At 41.3% G+C, this 17,704-nt stretch overlaps 1 protein-coding gene and 1 non-coding gene across 3 annotated transcripts in view; both read right to left on the bottom strand.

Moving 5' to 3' along the window:
* Positions 1 to 17,704, bottom strand: part of THEMIS (thymocyte selection associated) — a 173,156-nt gene that overhangs the window by 109,701 nt on the left and 45,751 nt on the right. For both annotated transcript variants that reach the window (XM_029082562.1, XM_029082566.1), the window contains exons 3-4: positions 14,665 to 15,123; positions 2,653 to 3,701 (exon numbers count right to left, since the gene is read on the bottom strand). In XM_029082562.1, coding sequence (XP_028938395.1) covers positions 2,653 to 3,701; positions 14,665 to 15,123 — 1,508 coding nt within the window. The remainder of the gene's footprint in view (positions 1 to 2,652; positions 3,702 to 14,664; positions 15,124 to 17,704) is intronic.
* On the bottom strand, positions 14,270 to 14,407 carry LOC114809868. Its single transcript, XR_003757641.1, has one exon. It is a non-coding gene; the product is annotated as a small nucleolar RNA SNORA7 (small nucleolar RNA).

Below are 17,704 nucleotides of genomic sequence, written 5' to 3'. Positions count from 1 at the left end.
TTTACAGGTTTGTGTTGCAGGGTTATAAGACTTAAGCATCAGTTCATTGAAAGCCTGAGGCTGCTTTCCTTCATGAACAGGCAAAACAAATTGAGCAACTCTTGATGCTATTGATGCCTTTTTACTTTTTTTGATGTCTGTTTCTCCCCTTCTAGACTGTGAGCCCATTGTTGGATAGGGATTGTCTCTGTTGTTGAACTGTACTTTCCAAGCGCTTAGTGCAGTGCTCTGCACACAGTAAGCGCTCAATAAATATGATTGAATGAATGAATAAACCCTGTGATGTTCTAAGCTGCTGCCAGAACCCTGCCTCAACAGAGCTCACCCTCTGACCTTCAGTGAGTCACAGGATCAATCAATTAATGGAATTCATTGAGCATTTACTCTGTGCAAAGCACTAAAGTAACACTTGGGAGAGTACAATACAATAGAGTTGGTCAACAAGTTCCCGTCCCACGAGAACTTACAATATAGCCACCCTTTCTGCCTTCTGCTGAACGGTTCTCTGCCCACTGGAACAAATCAACCTTCTGGACTCTGAGAACTCAAAAGAAAATAGGAAAGAAACTCATATCGAAATGAAGTTTCACCAGCATAATCTTTCCAGTGCTGATTGAGCTGCTGACTCTGTAATGATCCCAAACTGTCTGCAATTTTATTGATTTTGTTTTTGAAGGGATGAGCAAGAGATAACAACTCTAGCTAAAGATAGGCAGCTTGTAGGCAGATGCTTCCTCATTTCCAAACACGGTTTTGCCAAGCCGCTTTGTCTCTTTCAGCATATAAAACAAAATGCAGACAAGTGTTATTGCTGCCTCATATCAGCTACCCCACCAAGGGGCACGGTGGAGGGGAGGGAAGTTTTATGTGTGCTCATTTCCTGGGGTAGAGTATTAAAAGCACAGCACCTTGATGGAAATGATCAGTATTTCCTGAATAAAATTGATTTACTTTTAAGAAGCCTTATAAAAGATTCATAATTACGGCCCCCTCAAAAGGAAATGACTACCTGAACCTTGATACGGTGTCACACAAAATATTTCTAATTCAGCATAAACCTTACACAGCATCCAGGTTTGTAAGCATCCAGTTACAATAAATCAAAATATGATGTTTTTGTGGTGGTGAGGCTAAAGAGTTTTTTCTATTACCATAGATTATTATGCCTCATTTCCATTCTTTTACAAATAGCCTGGATTTTGGCTAAAAAAGAGTCATCCAAATACCATTCATTCCTTAACTAGTGCATAATCCCCATCCCTCTCAGAGAACATTGATTTCCCTAAGAGTGTGATGCATCTGAACTTGAGAAGTTTTGTAAGGCTACAGAAGTTAATGATGGTAAAAATAGTAATGGTGTTTGTTAAGTGCTTACTATGTGCCAGGCACCATACTAAGTTCTGGGGTGAATATACTGGAGAAGCAGCATGACTCAGTGGAAAGAGCATGGGCTTGGGAGTCAGGGCTCATGGGTTCTAATACCGGCTCCACCACTTGTCAACTGTGTGACCTCGGGCAAGTCACTTAACTTCTCTGAGCCTCAGTGACCTCATCTGTCAAATGGGGATGAAGACTGTGAGCCCCACCTAGGACCCTGATTACCTTGTTTCTACCCCAGGGCTTAGAACAGTGCTTGGCACATAGTAAGTGCTTAACAAATACCAACATTATTATTATTATTATTATTACAAGCAAATCAGGATTGGACACAGTCCCTATCCCATATGATACTAACAGTCTCAAATCCCACTTTACAGATGAGGTAATTGAGTCACAGAGGAAGTGAAGTGACTTGCCCAAGGTCACACAACTGTCAAATGGCAGGATTAGAACCCATCACCCTATTTATATTTATTACCCTATATATTTTGTTAGTGAGGTGTACATCCCCTTGATTCTATTTATCGTGATGATGTTGTCTTGTTTTTGTTTCGTTCTGTTTTGCTCTGCTGTCTGTCTCCCCCAATTAGACTGTGAGCCCGTCATTGGGCAGAGATGGTCTCTATCTGTTGCCGAATTGTACATTCCAAGTGCTTAGTACTGTGCTCTGCACATAGTAAGCGCTCAATAGATAGTATTGAATCACTTCTGACTCCCAGGCCAGTGCTCTATCCACTACGCCATGCTGTTTCTTATGCTAAACTGAGCATTCATGGAGCAGGCTCCAGCCTGGTTGAGCAAGTCCAAATTTCTGTAGTGTCCATAGTCACTGGAGGTTGGTGCAAGATAGGCTGAGTGAATTTAAGCAGAACAGTTCCCACAATAATAATGACAACTCTGGTATTTGATAAATGTTTACTATGGAGAAACAGCATGGCCCAGAGGAGAAGGCATGGGCTGGGTGTCAGAGGACGTGTTCTAGTCCTAACTCCACCACATGCCTGCTGGGTGACTTTGGGAAAGTCACTTACCTGCTCTTGCCTCATTTTCCTCATTTATAAAATGGGGATTCAATTCCCATCGACTCACACTGTAAACTCTATGTAAGACAGGACCCACTGCAACCAGATTATCCTATATGTAACCCCAAGGTTTGGTACAGCGCTTGGCACATAGTAAGTGATTAACAAATATCACAGTCATTATTTTTGTTAATTCCACCTCTGCTTAAAAGGAGACTGTCATTCATCCATCATAAAAACCAAGTCCTACCTTAGGAGACTTTGGTGGTCCTGTTCCACTTTGGTTTGACACAGAAGGGATGGTAAGTTTGGTCTCCGTATTTAAGGGCTTTTTGGGCGGACGAGGAGGTGGATGAAGAACTGGATTTTCATATCTCCGCACCATGTAGTACTGCTCTTCGCTGATCTCCTCCACCATAGTCCGGACCGAGGACGGCTCAGTTTCCTCAGCCGAACTACCAACCAGCTGGACCGACATACTTAAACGACCCACGGGGATTTCCCAGCACTCACTGGGCTGATCGAACTCACTCACAAGCAGATAAGAGTCTGTGATTTCCTCCTCCAGTCTCAAGCCCGGAGTTCCCGCCAACACGTCTTCTTTGACAGAGAGGTCTCTCACGGAGACCGTGACATTGAAGGGCAAGGGGAACTGAACGCATAGCTCCGAGAGGAGGTACCTCTTCTTGTCATGGATGACTTCGATAAAGCCCCCTTCCAAGTATAAGGGCAGCAGCACCATCTCGTAGGATGTTTTCAGAATCCGTTCACAGGTCAGGGCGTCGGGGGTTCTCTTGGTCCCTTTCCCCAGGACTTCGTTCCCCTTAGAGTGATGAACGAGGAACTGGTCTCCCACTGATACACACGACAGTTCTTCCTGTTGAGAATCAAAGTCTTTCGTGGCCACCACGTGAAGCTGCTCCTTGTCGCTTTTGGCGATCTCCAGGTCGTAGGCCGTTGGGAACTCCCGGGGCCGCCTCTTGAATCTTCCGTTATAGCTGGGGGGAATCAAGAAATGTCTTTTGGGGGAACTGCTTCTGATCTCAGAGGCTAGTATTCTGGTGGCTTGATACTTTTTGTGAATCACAATTTTCTTCCCTGGTTGTAAAAAGCTATTGGGTGGCTGGGTCCCTGGAGGACCTTCTATTACCTCGGCGACCATGGGGAATTCTTTACTCGTCCGTTCAAAAAGGTCTTTGGTGGATAACAGCTGGAGGAAACAAGTAGTGTCGGAATTGTCAGTTATATCCTTGACTTCAACATCCAGATCGGAGAGGATATGGACAATCTCCTTTCGGACTGAAATGGAAATAAAGAAATTGAACCTTGAGTTTAAAGCTGATCCAGCTATAAAATGTTTGTTCTAAAGCCATCTCCTTCAACAATCCCACTCGAAAATGCCACTTTTTAACAGATATAAAACAAATTTATTCAACCATGTAAATTTTCTGGATATAATAATAACAAAAACCAATTATAACAATGGCATTTTAAGTGCTTATTTACTATGTGTTGAGGGGTGGGGGGAGGCAAATACATTATAATTAGATTGGACATAATCTCTGTTCCACATGGGGATCATAGTCTAAAGAGGAGAGAGAATAGGTATATAATCTCCAATTTACAGATGAAAAAACTGAAGTACACAGAAGATAAGTGACTTGTCCAAGGTCATTCAGCAGCAAGTGGTAGAGTCAGGATTAGAACTCATGTCCTTGAATCCCAGTCCTCTGTTCTTTCTACTAGATCTTGCTGCTTCTCAGCAGAAGGTGAGCCTACAATTACAGTCTATTTAGAAACAGACTCTGGAGAAGGATACAAAAAGTGTAACACATATACTCAGTTCAGCTTCAGGCCTTACTTACACTAAACATTTTAGATAGAATGTTCTTCTGATAACAAGAATTGATCTAGATACAACCTAGTGAGGTGGTGGAAGAAAGGTGCATGAACAAAATTTGGGGGCGGTTTTAGTGATATCTGTTAAGAGCTTACTATGTGCCAAGTACTGTACTGGGAATAGGGTTAGATACAAAATAGTTATGTTGGACACAGTCCATGTCTCACTTGGAGCTCACAGTCCAAGTAATTACCTTTTACAGATAAGGTAATTGAGGCACAGAGAAGTTATGGGACTTGTGCTAGCTCATATAGCAGACAAGTGGCAGAGATGGGATTAGAACCCAGGTTCCCTGACTTGCAGGCCCATGCTCTTTCTACTAGGCCAACTTGCTTCTCAAGTACACAATACTAGACATAGTGAATACTCCAACACACGTTTTTCTTAACATGAGGTTCTGCAAGGAAGTAATCTCTGTATTATGGGAGAACTAGATGTTTTAAGACACTCCAATCCATTTCTTTCATCTTTCAAGACAGAGGAGTTTTTTAAAGGGCAGATGCTAAATCTCTCAGAGCATCTTGTCATCATTTATCTTTACATATACATAAAATCTTCTGCATGGTATTTTTACCAGTGCTCTTGCATTTTTTATGATAACTATTTTAACTCATGAAACCCATTCAAAAATGTATTCTGCATTAATGTTGTATTTGGCATCTTACAGCAGTTTGCAGTCTAAATGCATTGTACTTTTTTTTTGTCGTTGAAGCTTAGGAGACAATGGTTCACTGTTTTTAAAGAGAGCTGTCCTTTGCATTCAGAGAATGAAACTGATGGGGGGATCCTCTATGATAATGACTCAGTAGTCCCCTAAGCACCATCCTCTGACCTCCTATCTGGGAGCACTAAGCCCATCAGCAACTCCCTTACTGAGTAAGCACCACTGCAGCTCAGAATTCTCTCTGCAACCACAGAATGAGAACCCTGGCAAAAGCATGTCATAGGTGTCCTCCTAGAAACCCATCCCCGTGGTTAAAGATGGGCTATCCAATGGTTCCTTTGGCTGGATATGCATGGAGCATAGAGAATAACACCTATCTAAAGCAGATTCCTTATGGGATACTCAATCAGTGTAGTCATAAAAAAGAATAGAAGACTCTGACACCCCATGCGGGACAGGGACTGTGTCCAACTTGATTTGCTTATATCCACCCCAGTGCTTAGTGCAGTTGGTCAAGTAGTAAATGCTTAACAAATTCTACAAATATTATTATTATATGTAGATGTACGGAGAGTGGCAGTGACGGGGAGGGAAAAAGGAGAAACAGGAGACCACAAAAGGCCACTAAAGAAACATTGGATAATGATTTCAGTGGCCCAGCTGTTATTTGATGGTCAACAACAAAAATAAACAACTACATCAACTGTCATAATCAGATTTTTAACGGCTCTTTTGAACAAAGACCATGAGCAACCAATGGGGTGCAAGGATGCAGTCATCACCTGGTGAATAGCTACCACCTTGAGGTCAGCTTAACCATGACCTGCTTGCGAAAGGGATCACTGGTCACCCAGCAGCCTTCTCAATTAAACTCCCACTCTCCACTCAGAAAACAAAACCGTCATTTGGAGTTGGGAGAAAGCAAATCTGCAGCGAGAGGAAATTCTGACGGTTTTATCCCTTAAAATTATTTTTTTCTTGGTTCCTTTCAGAAGCAAAAAAGATTCACCTCCCCAGGAGAAGTTTACAGCTTCCAAAGGGGGACTTCTTTACGACCAGGTTTTATTAAACTCCATGTAATCACCTACCGTAAAAACAATGGGCCTCATTCTCCTCCTTGTGTAGGGGAAGAGAAGATTAGCAAAAATCTGGGGGTGTTTTCCTAACAGATGTGCAGAGGGAAGATAACAGTTCTCCTATTCCTCCTGTTCCCCACTGCATAGCCAGACCCTCTATGCAGGAAGTAGCTCTTTTGGAGGTAGGCCAGACATAATGGTGCTCTGCTCACTAACGGCAATATGGCAGAGCTGTAGCAATTTCTACCCACTGGGGTATCCCCTGCCATTAAAGCATAAGCTCCTTGTGGGCAGGGGACAGGTCACATCGTTATTCTGTACTTCCCAGGTGCCTAGTACAGTCAGTCAATCATCAATCAATCAGCAGTATTTATTGAGCATTTCCTGTTGGCAGAGCACTCTTCTAAGCACTTGGGAGAGTACAATACAAAAGAATGAGTATAGATGATCCCTGCCTACAAGGAGGTTACAGACTAGAGGGAGAGCCAGACATTAAAATAAATTATGGATATGTACTTAAGTGCTGTGGGGCTTGAGGAGGGGTGAATATTAAAGTGCTTAAGAGGTGCAGAGGCAACACCGAAGAGTGGGCTTACCCAGGGAAATTAGGGGTTAGACAGGGGAGGGCTCTTAGAGAATATGTGTTTTTAAAAAGGCTTGAAGATGGAGCTGGAGGTGATCTGTCGGACATGAAGAGGGAGGAAGGTCCAAGCCAGAGGGAGGACATGGGCAAGTGGTTGGCAGAGAGAAAGACAAGATCAGAGTACAGTGAGGTGGTTGACCAGAGAGGAGTGAAGTGTGTGAGTGAGGGTGTAGTAGGAGATCAGCTAAGTAAGGTAGGAGTGGAGAGGAAATTGAGCGTTCCAAAATCAATGGTAAGGAGTTTCTTTTCCACGTGGAGATGAATGGGCAGCCATTGGAGGTTTTGGAGGAGAGGGGAGATGTGGACTGACCTGCTTTTTAAAAAGTGATCGGTGAAATCGGAGTGAAGTATGGACTGGGGAAGGGAGAAACAGGAGGCAAGAAGATCAGCAAGGAGGTTGATAATAATGTTGGTATTTGTTAAGCACTTAGTATGTGCAGAGCACTGTTCTAAGCGCTGGGGTAGATACAGGGTAATCAGGTTGTCCCAAGTGAGGCTCACAGTCTTCATCCCCATTTTACAGATGAGGTGACTGAGGCACAGAGAAATTAAGTGACTTGCCCACAGTTACACAGCTGACAAGTGGCAGAGCCAGGATTCTAACCCATGACCTCTGACTCCCAAGCCCGTGCTCTTTCCACTGAGCCACGCTGCTTCTGCAGTAATCAGGGGGCTGATGCGGAAGTACAGGGCACCATACCAGGTAGGAACTCAGTAAATGCTGCTGCTACTAAAGCTGCTTCTACAGCTACTATCAAAACCACTAGGGAGGGGGTGGCCAAACCCCGTGACCCCATGGTGAGATTGAGGAAGAGGGTTGAGATAGTTCAGCAGAATCACCTCACCCCTTTGGCCCAGTTAAGTCTACTCTTTGGACTGGCATATCTGTGCCTGAAGAAGATGCATCTTACAGGGTGGGCAGAGGGAGGCTGGTTCCCTTCCAAGGCTGTAAAGGTCCAAGAGAAATTGGCTCTACAGAGTTCTGGAAATAATACTATTATGTCTACTACGGCTGTTTGCATCTGCTTTGATTTCCCAATTTCTTCTCTTACTTTGGGGTGCTCCATGGCTTACTTTATGGAAAGAGCATGGCCTGGGAGCCAGGACTCCTAGGTTCTAATACTGCTTCCATCATTTGCCTTGGGCAAGTCATTTAGTTTCTCTTTGCCTCAGTTTCCTTATCTGTAAAAATGGAAATGATACCTCTTCTCCCTTCCTTTTAGACTGTGAGTCTTGTATAGAATGGGGACTATGTCTGATCTGCTTATATTGTATCTACCCCTGAACTTAGTACAGAGCTTGGCACATAATAGGTACTTTAAAAAAATCGCAATTATAATAATTATTATTACTTACAATCAATTAAACAGTGACACTGCGTGCCTACCATGAACACCACTTGTACTAGGTGCTCTAGAGAGCACAAAAGAAACAAGACTCTTGCTCAATCCCTGTCCGTAAGAAGTTTACAATGCATTGGGGAAGATGGGTAGACAAAACATATTTATAAATATTGGGAACAGTAAGAACAAGGCTATAACATGTACAAATGCTCTAGAATGAAATGACTGCAATGCATCTGAAGAGGATCTATGGAAATAGAATATTAAGTAAAATAGCACTAAACAAAGTATATTTTCCCAGAGTATAAAATGCCAAACACTCGAATAGTTTCCCCAAAACCATAAATTGACCGATACAATAAAACCAGTGCCTAAAAATCCCAATGCATAAAGTTATGTGATATTGTAACAGTATAAGAATGAAATATTTTGAAATTGATTTTTTGGTGTATAGCTATGTAAATGTAGTATTTAATTTGCAAAATGCTATTTTCCCATCTTATTCAACAAAAATGCAAAATAGAGATCTACCATTATCTATGATAAGTAAATCTGTTATCACTTACAGTAAGCTAAATTGAATGGGCTCTACCCTATGCAAGTTAATCAACATTCTTCAAAATGGGGAAGGAGAGTGCTTAAGCCAAGTTCAGGTTTACAGTTTATCTTAAAGTGAGAGAGCACCATACACAATACCATCTCTAAAATTCAAGAGCATTTTTCCAAGTACTAAAATATGAGTGTTACTTTGGGGAGTTGCTCTAGATTAAGGCTTAAATATATTTTAAGATTTGATGTTTATGCTCACTGTTCATGCTCATTTATACTTTTGTATCTGTACCAATGCTTAAAACAGTTCTTGGCACACTGATCTTGGCAAAACCTGTTCTCCTTCCTACTTAGATTGTGAGCCCCATGTGGGACCTAATTATTTTGTATCTATCCCAGTGTTTAGTGCTGGTCTTAGCCCATAGACTGCACTTTAACAACCACAGTTATAATGATACAGAATGCTTAATGAACACCATTTTTATTATTATTACCATATCTGCTTTTCAACCTTGCATAGTCTGACCATATATCCCAGGTTGGCTGGGTCAAGACTTTATTACTATAGGCAGACCCATGCAATTTTAGAATAAATATCCAATTTCGGACCATCCTGGCCAAACTTATCACCTTACCTCATCCGGGCCCCAAAGTGCTCTTTTTCAATGTAAATTCTTGTGCTGCTAATGTCTACCTGGCCAGGCTCAGTCTACCCTCTTTCTAAGCCCCAAAGGATTCTGGGAGTTGCAGTGCTCCCCAACATACATACATATCGTTATATCTTGTATTATAAATTATATATATATATATATATATATATATATATATATGTAGCAATGTCTTTCTCCCCTTCTAGACTTTAAGCTTACTATGGGCAGGGAATGTGACTGCTAATTATATTGTACTGTACTCTCCCAGGTGTTTAGTACAATGCTCTGCACATAGTAAATGTTCAGTAAATACCCCTGATGATAATGAGGCAGCATCATGGCCTAGTGGAAAGAGTATAGGCCTGGGAGTCGAAAGACCTGGGTTCTAATCCCATCTCAGCCACTTGTCTGACCTTGTGCAAGCCACTTAACTTATCTGTACCTCAGTTCCCACATCTGCAAAATGGGGGACAATATAATAATAATGTTGGTGTTTATTAAGTGCTTACTATGTGCAGAGAACTGTTCTAAGCGCTGGGGTAGACACAGGGGAATCAGGTTGCCCCACGTGGGGCTCACAGTCTTAATCCCCATTTTACAGAGGAGGGAACTGAGGCACAGAGAAGTTGTGACTTGCCCACAGTCACACGGCTGACAAGTGGCAGAGCCAGGATTTGAACCCATGACCTCTGACTCCAAAGCCCGGGCCCTTTCCACAGAGCCACGCTGGGGATCAATACCTGTTCTCCTTCCTACTTAGATTGTGAACCCCATGCAGGACCTGATTGTCTTGTGTCTACCCCCAGTACTAATATAGTGTTTGACACATACTAAGTGCTTAACAAATACTATTATTATTGTAGTTATTGTTATTATCATTATTATTAGTTCAGCAATACCAGAATGCTCGAGGGGAGGTACCAAGGTTGGCAGACATTAAAATAAATTACAGGAAAGAAAGCCAACTAATTATAAGGCTATGTAGATAAGTGTGGTTGGAGGGGGGTGGTTAGTGAGTGTCTAAGTGCTTAGGGGTTGTGGATTCAAGGTGATGCAGGGAAATTGGGTGGGGTGGTGAAAAATTAGTCAGGGAGCTGCAATTTTAGTAGGGCTTTAAAGATGGGGAGAAGAGTGGTCTGTTGGATACAAAGCAGGAGGACGTTCTAGGCAGGAGAGTGGCCATGAAAACATACAAATCCAAAAGAAATGGGAGTGAAACATAGTGAGTAGGTATAATAATAATAATAATAATAATAATAATAATGGTATTTGTTAAATGCTTACTATGTGCCAAGCACTCTTCTAAGCGCTGGGATAGATACAAGGTCATCAGGTTGTCCCACGTGGGGCTCACAGTCTTAATCCCCATTTTATAGATGAAGTAACTGAGCCACAGAGAAGTGAATTGACTTGCCCAAAGTCACACAGCAGATAAATGGCGGAGTTGGGATTGGAACCCACGACCTCTGACTCCCAAACCTGGGCTCTTTCCACTAAGCCACGCTACTTCTCAGCTTATGGTGATGCGTGCAGGCTAAGTTGGCGTGCAGAGAAGTGAGGAAAGGAAGGGGGTAGAGAACTAAACCGATTGCCTTAAAATCAACAGTGAGGAATTTCTAATATAATTTCTAATATATTAAAACCCAATTTTTATCCAGTAATCTAAACAAATAAAAACATTTTCTAACATATCAACCGATACCATAGTAGAGCCAGCAAGTTCTGATAGGTGTCAATATAGTAACTGAATTGTCACACCAGTTACTGTAACCATGCAGTGGTGTTTATTAAGCAGTGACTGTGGGCAGAGCACTGTATTAAGCACTAGGGAGAGTACAATGCAACAGAGCCGGTAGACACATTCCCTGCCCAAAAGGAGCTTACTGTCTAAAGGATAAATGCTTGGATCAGTTTGGATGGAGAGAAAGGGATGCACACTAAAGATTTGAGGGTAGAATCGACTGATTAAATATGGACCGAATTCACCACAACCCATACTGTATTATGTAAATCTAGCAGAGCATTGAGTCACTTAATGGGCTGGTCAGCCTCAGAACCTAGTCACGCAGCACTACTTCTTGGAAAATATGACCGGTTTCAGAATGTCTGTGGTCTATAAATGACTTAAGAGCAAGTCCTTTCAAATGTGTCCTCTGTCTAAATAATAGTGATTGGGGGAGAGAGTGTAAAAGTGGAATGTTAGCGAGTGGTTGGCTTGGAAGCAGCATGGCTTAGTGGAAAGAGCATGGGCTTTGGAGCCAGGGGTAGTGGGTTTGAATCCTGCTTGGCCACTTGTCAGCTGTATGACCTTGGGCAAGTCACTTAACTTCTCTGAGCCTCAGTTCTCTCATCTGTAAAATGGGGGTTAAGACTGTGAGCCCCACGTGGGGCAACCTGATTACCTTGTATCTATCCCAGAGCTTAGACAGTGCATCATTCTCATTGTTATTATTGCACCCACACTACTTATGTACATATCTTTCTACTTGTTTACTTCCCCTACCTGTAATTTATTTAATTTATTTTAATGTCTGTCTTCCACACTCAATTAAAACATTTTTGAGGGCAAGGATCATGTTTACTCATTCTATTGTACTATCCCAAGTTTTAGTACAGAACTGTGCACACAGCAAGCGCTCCATAAATACCATATATTGATTTGTCAACATGTTCCCCAAAAGTCCAGGACAAGTGCAATGTAATTTAATTGCTTATCTTGTAACTATCTCTGCTCTGTGACCCTCACAAAATAATGAAGATTAAAACCCAACACTAGTGGAATGAGAGACTTGGTTAATAATAATAATAATAATTGTGGTAATCAATCATATTTATTAAGGGTTTATGTGTGCAGAGCACTGTACTAAGCACTTGGAAAGTACAGTTTAACAGTAAACAGACACATTCCCTGTCCACAGTGAGCTTAGAGTCTAAAGGGAAAGACAGACATTTGTTAAATGCTCACTATGTGCCAGGCACTGTACTAAGTGCTGGGGTAGGTACAAGATAATTGGGTTAATGAGACAGCTCATCTCAAAACTGAAGGTCAATAGCAAAAAAAAAAAAGAGTAGGGATTTAATGTGAGGAACTGAAAAGCCACAAATGCCTCCTGTGTACCAACAATACGGGGAGGAAATGAAATGGCCATGGCTAGAATACCCCTATCTATAAAGTTACCTCTCTAAGGAAGAGTCTGCAGGATATCTCAGCCTAGTTTGTGTATGAGCCTGTGAGCCACCAAGAAATCATTTTCAAATGATTGCAAATGAATTATAATAACAGTAGAAATCTGGTAATTTTCAGGTTCAACTCGAAAGAATCCATATTAAGTCAGAGTCAAATTAAGACCCCAAATTGGGTTTTGTTTGTTTTATTAGGTCTCAATATTCAGATTTCACATTTTTAAACTATCTCTGAGATCAAAATGATCCAGTTCCTATGAAAATTTAGGATTTATTTGCCATATTCTCCGTTCACAGAGTCCAACAAAAATAAATTATAACTTGGTTGCCACAAACTCATGAGTAAAGTATATTAAAATAAGCACAGGCAATAACAAAATATCTATAAGATGTAATTTCTCTCAGTGTTTTCTCTTGTTACTGTATTTAGTGTATTTTTCTTCCTCTGTCTATTTAATCCCACTGATTTCTATTTAATCTCCAACTTGTTCACGTGGAAGAGCACTGTCATTTGGAAAATCGACATTTTCCACTACAATAAAAGCAGTGCTTCCTCAAATTGCCTCTCTCAGGCCAACAGAATCACCATCCTCCGTTTCAACCAAATGGACAAGTGAGAAGCCAGATGGACCTCCTCAAAGTAACTGTGTAAGTTATCTATTTCAAAACTGCTCTTACTATGATTTATTTCTATTTTGTATGTCTGCCCTCCCATTCTCATTTTCTTCAAGGGTATTTGTAAAGTGCTTACTATGTGCCAGGCACTGTATTAGGTACTAGGGTACATACAAGCTACTCAGGTTGGACACAGTCCATGTCCCACATGAGGCACACAGTCTTACTACCCATTTTCCAGATGAGGTAGCTGAGGCCCAGAGAAGCGAAGTGAATTACACAAGTGGTGGAGTCGGCATTAGAATCCAGGTCCTCTGACTCCCAGGCCCATGCTCTTTCCACTGGGCCACACTGCTTTTCTATTCTCCATTAAAACACATAGTAGTAGAATAGTCCTTGGGTTCATTCATTCAATCAGTCGTATTTATTGAGTGCTTATTGTGTGCAGAGCACTGTACTAAGCTCTTGGGAGAGTATGATACAACAATAAACAGACACATTCCCCAACCACAACAAGCTTACAGTCTAGAGGGGTTCCAAAACCTTCAAACCCAACTGACTATAAGGCTGTATCCAAGAGGGTGAGTGTCACTGAGAGAGAATCTCTTGCACAGTTACACACCGTGCCCCTGAAAATACAAAAGGGAAGCTTTGGTACTGTTAGTCTCCTGTCACTGGAGAGGGAGGGCTGCTGGGACATCAGCGGATCTGAAGGAAAATCATGTCCCACCAACTACAGGAAAGGCACTTGAATTATTTTTTGAAATAGTGGTGATGAAGGCTAACTCTGATTAGATTATGAGTCCCTTGTAGAACAGGGAATCCATCTTAATCCCTCTATTTGTTAAGGGCTTACTATGTACCAGGCACTGTACTAAGCACTGGGTTAGATACAGGCTAATCAGTACACAGTCCATGTCCAACATGGGGCTCACAGTTCTAATCCTTATTTTATAGATGAGATAACTGAGGCACAGACAAGTGAAGTGACTCTGTACATATCTTTAAATTGTTGTTGTTGTTGTCTTATGCTGTCGAGTCATGACCGACCCATAGCAATGCCATGGACACATCTCTCCCAGAACCCCCCACCTCCATCTGCGATCATTCCGGTAGTGCATGCGTAGAGTTTTCTTGGTAAAAATATGGAAGTGGTTTACTATTGCCTCCTTCCGTGCAGTAAACTTGAACCTCTGCCCTCAACTCTCTCCCATGCTGCTGCTTCCCAACGCAGGGGAGTTTTGACTTGAAGCAGATTGCCTTCCACTCGCTAGCCACTGCCTAAGCTAGGAATGGAATGGACAGGCCTCTTCTTGACTCTCTCTCCCATAGTCGAGGCTGGTAGAGGACTGGAAACTCTCCAGGTGCGACCCTGAGAGGTGAATCTTTAAATTACTTATTATAAGTTATTCATTTATTCATATTAATGTCTGTCTCCCCCTCTAGACTGTAAGCTCATTGTGGGCAGGGAATGTGTCAACCATTGTTTGTTATACTCTCCAGCACTTAGTAAAGTGCTCTGCACACAGTAGCACTCAAAAAATATGATTGAATGACCTGAATGAATTCTAATTTTGTCAACTCATTCCTGAACAATGGATAGGCTTCCCCAGGACTGCTCAGTTCTATATCTACTTACATTTCATCACTGCTTGCAGCTCATAGATGGGCATGAGTTGAAGTGAACCATCAAAATCCTTGGGCAACTGATTTGCTGAGTCCCAAATACTTGAAATGTCAGTAAATTTCACAGTCCGCTTCCTGTTTTTGGGGATTTTCCATTCAGCGATCTCTTTCAGCGTATATATCTGGTCATCTTCACACTCATAGAATGCTCCCTCTTGGGAAAGAGGCAGAGTGAATGAATGATTTTGGTTATTCCTTACCACTCCACAGTTCACCATCATTTCTCCATCTAGGTCTTCAATGGAGTTAAGTACGATCTGCTCCCCACGTTTGATGGTGAGGCTCCCTGACTTTATATCTTTCTCATGGTAGAAGCGGGGATGTCCCAGACGATTTGATCCGATATAAACAGCCTTGGTGATTTCTTCCATAGTGAGATAGGGATTTCTGTCTGCCACAATCTTAAAAAGACCTAAGAATAGGATTGGTTGCATTAATGAGGAGGTAGCACAGAAAGGGATATGGAAGAATCATAAGTGGGGAAGTTAATCAATTAAAACATAAATGTTTAAGCTATAATTTCACAACCCTCTAAATTTGCAAAACTCTCTTGACAACCCACCTTTCCCTCCAGAATACATTCCCCAAGTAAATTCACTAACCCTGACAACAGCACAGCCTAACACTTTAAGTATATAGAGCCCCCACTTAGCATTAAAGCATACTTTGGTTAATGAGTGCCATTTATTTAATCATTTGTGTAAACTTGCTACTACCAGTTGTTTATAAAACATTTTAAATCTGCCTGTCTCCTCCAATAGATTGTAAGCTCCTCAAAAGCACACACGGGGTATTTTGCTTTGACTGTTATTCGCTTAGATCGAACAAAGTGCTCTAAACACACTAGACAATAAATATAGTTTGATAGATGATCAGTGTTCTCTTTACTACATTTAGAAGCATTCGAATGATTTTTTATGGTATTTGTTAGGCACTTATTATGTACCAGACACTGTGTACTAAGCGCTGGTGTAGCTATAAGGGTGGACATAGTCTATGTCTCACTTGGGGTTCACAGTCTTAATCCCCATTTTTCAGATGAGTTTAACTGAGGCACAGAAAAGTTAAGTGATTTTCCTAAGATCACACAGCAGGCAAGTGACAGAGCCTGGATTAGAACCCAGGTCCTCTGTCTCCCAGGCCCATGTTCTTTCCACTGGTCCATGCTGCTTCCCATTTGTCTCGTCTTATGCTGTGTCATCTATGACCCATAGTGACACCATGGACAGATCTCTCCCACCTCTATCTGCAATTGTTCTGGTAGCGTATCCATAGAGTTTTCTTGGTAAAAATATGAAAGTGTTTTACCATTGCCTCCTTCCATGCAGTGAACTTGAGTCTCCACCCTCGACTCTCTTCCGCGCCACTGCTGCCCAGCACAGGGGAGTTTTGACTTGTAGCAGATTGCCTTCCACTCGCTAGCCACTGGCCAAGCTGGGAATGGAATGGGTGTGATTCTGCTTGATTCTCCATCCCATAATCGAGACTGGTAGAGTACTGGAAACTCTCTAAGTGTGACCCTGAGAGGGGAGCTTCCCATTTACCTCTCTCCGATTTTATGTTTCATTGGATCTTTTTTGAAAATAATTAAAAGTGTGCTTGTGTTTCTTTCAATGTAACTATAAGAAACAGTCATTGTAATTTTTTTTTCTCTTTTTAAAGTTTACATTCTGGAAAAATCCATTAAGATAGAATTCTTCTTGCTTCGTCTGAAAGATAAGTTTTTTTTTCATCATTTGCCTACTTGTGAGAGTAGGAGAATTCACAGTTGTTCTCTTTTCTTATGCATGTCAGAATTTCCTGAATTAGATACCAACAAATAGTAACCTAGAATCACACAAGAGTTGAGTGCAAATTTGCCTTTGTTTGACTGATTGATCATGTAGGCCACGAGATGGATTAATTCAGCATTTATGCACAAGGATAGTATAGCAAACCTGAAATAATTACAGCTCTTCTGCATTACAAGGCAGAAGATGCAGCTGGGCTGTTTGAATCCTTCAGGGACTTTATTAGCTCGAGTTAATCACACCCTTTGGAGTTATCTTGTTAAAAGACCATACACCACGGAAAAAGTACTGTATATATGCATATGTGTGTTTCCCCCCAGAAGATGATGAAGTGAACAGTTTAGCATACTAAGCAGCTGAATTTAATGAGCTGTTTGATTAACTGTTCCCTCATGAATCAAAGAGCCAATCAAAATATTCCTTCTTAATAAATAGCTATCCAATTGCAATATTACCTTGGGCAGCTTCTTACTGATGCCAGTCCCAAAGTCCAAATTCACAGTAAAGTTAACTAAACACAAAATAATGTGGCATCTATTCTGATCAGCTCCAAATTGGATTTATCAATTTTTATTTATTCTGTTTGCACAAAATGTGGAATATTTTTCCCCAAGACAAATGTTTTTTAGTGCCCTTTAGAAAAGAAAATGATCAATACAGCACCTAAGCACTCCAGGAAAGGACTATGATAATAAGCCAATATGTAATTTTCATAGGGTAAATGCACAATCTGAAATAAAATAGATTTTAATTTACAGTTTTGAATATGATGTTAATAAAGAAGTATGATTTATTTTGTTAAAGGAAAATATTTTTTATAGAACCACATACATCATTAGAAAAAATGGAAAGAGAAAAAATGTCTTAATGAAGCTGTTGAAGCAATCTCTGCATATACTGCTATTCTAAGTCTCTTTTTTATTATTGTTTTAAGGGTATTTGTTAAGTGCTTACTATGTGCTAAAGAACTGTACTAAGCACTAGGATAGATAGAAGGTAATCAAGTGAGGCAAAGGCTCTGTCCCACATGGGGCTTGCAGTCTTAATTTCCCTTTTTCAGATGAGGTAATTGAGGCTCAAAGTCGAGATCACGCAGCAATCAAGTAGTGGAGAGGGAATTAGAACCCAGGACCTCTGACTCTCAGGCATATGCTGTAATCACAAGGCCACATTGCTTCTTAATTATTTCAACACTTTTGATTT

Source organism: Ornithorhynchus anatinus, chromosome 2 (assembly GCF_004115215.2).
Source record: "Ornithorhynchus anatinus isolate Pmale09 chromosome 2, mOrnAna1.pri.v4, whole genome shotgun sequence".
Classification (NCBI taxonomy): domain Eukaryota; kingdom Metazoa; phylum Chordata; class Mammalia; order Monotremata; family Ornithorhynchidae; genus Ornithorhynchus; species Ornithorhynchus anatinus.
The sequence above is the reverse complement of the archived record's forward strand: the minus strand, read 5'-3'. Positions and strand labels throughout refer to the sequence as shown.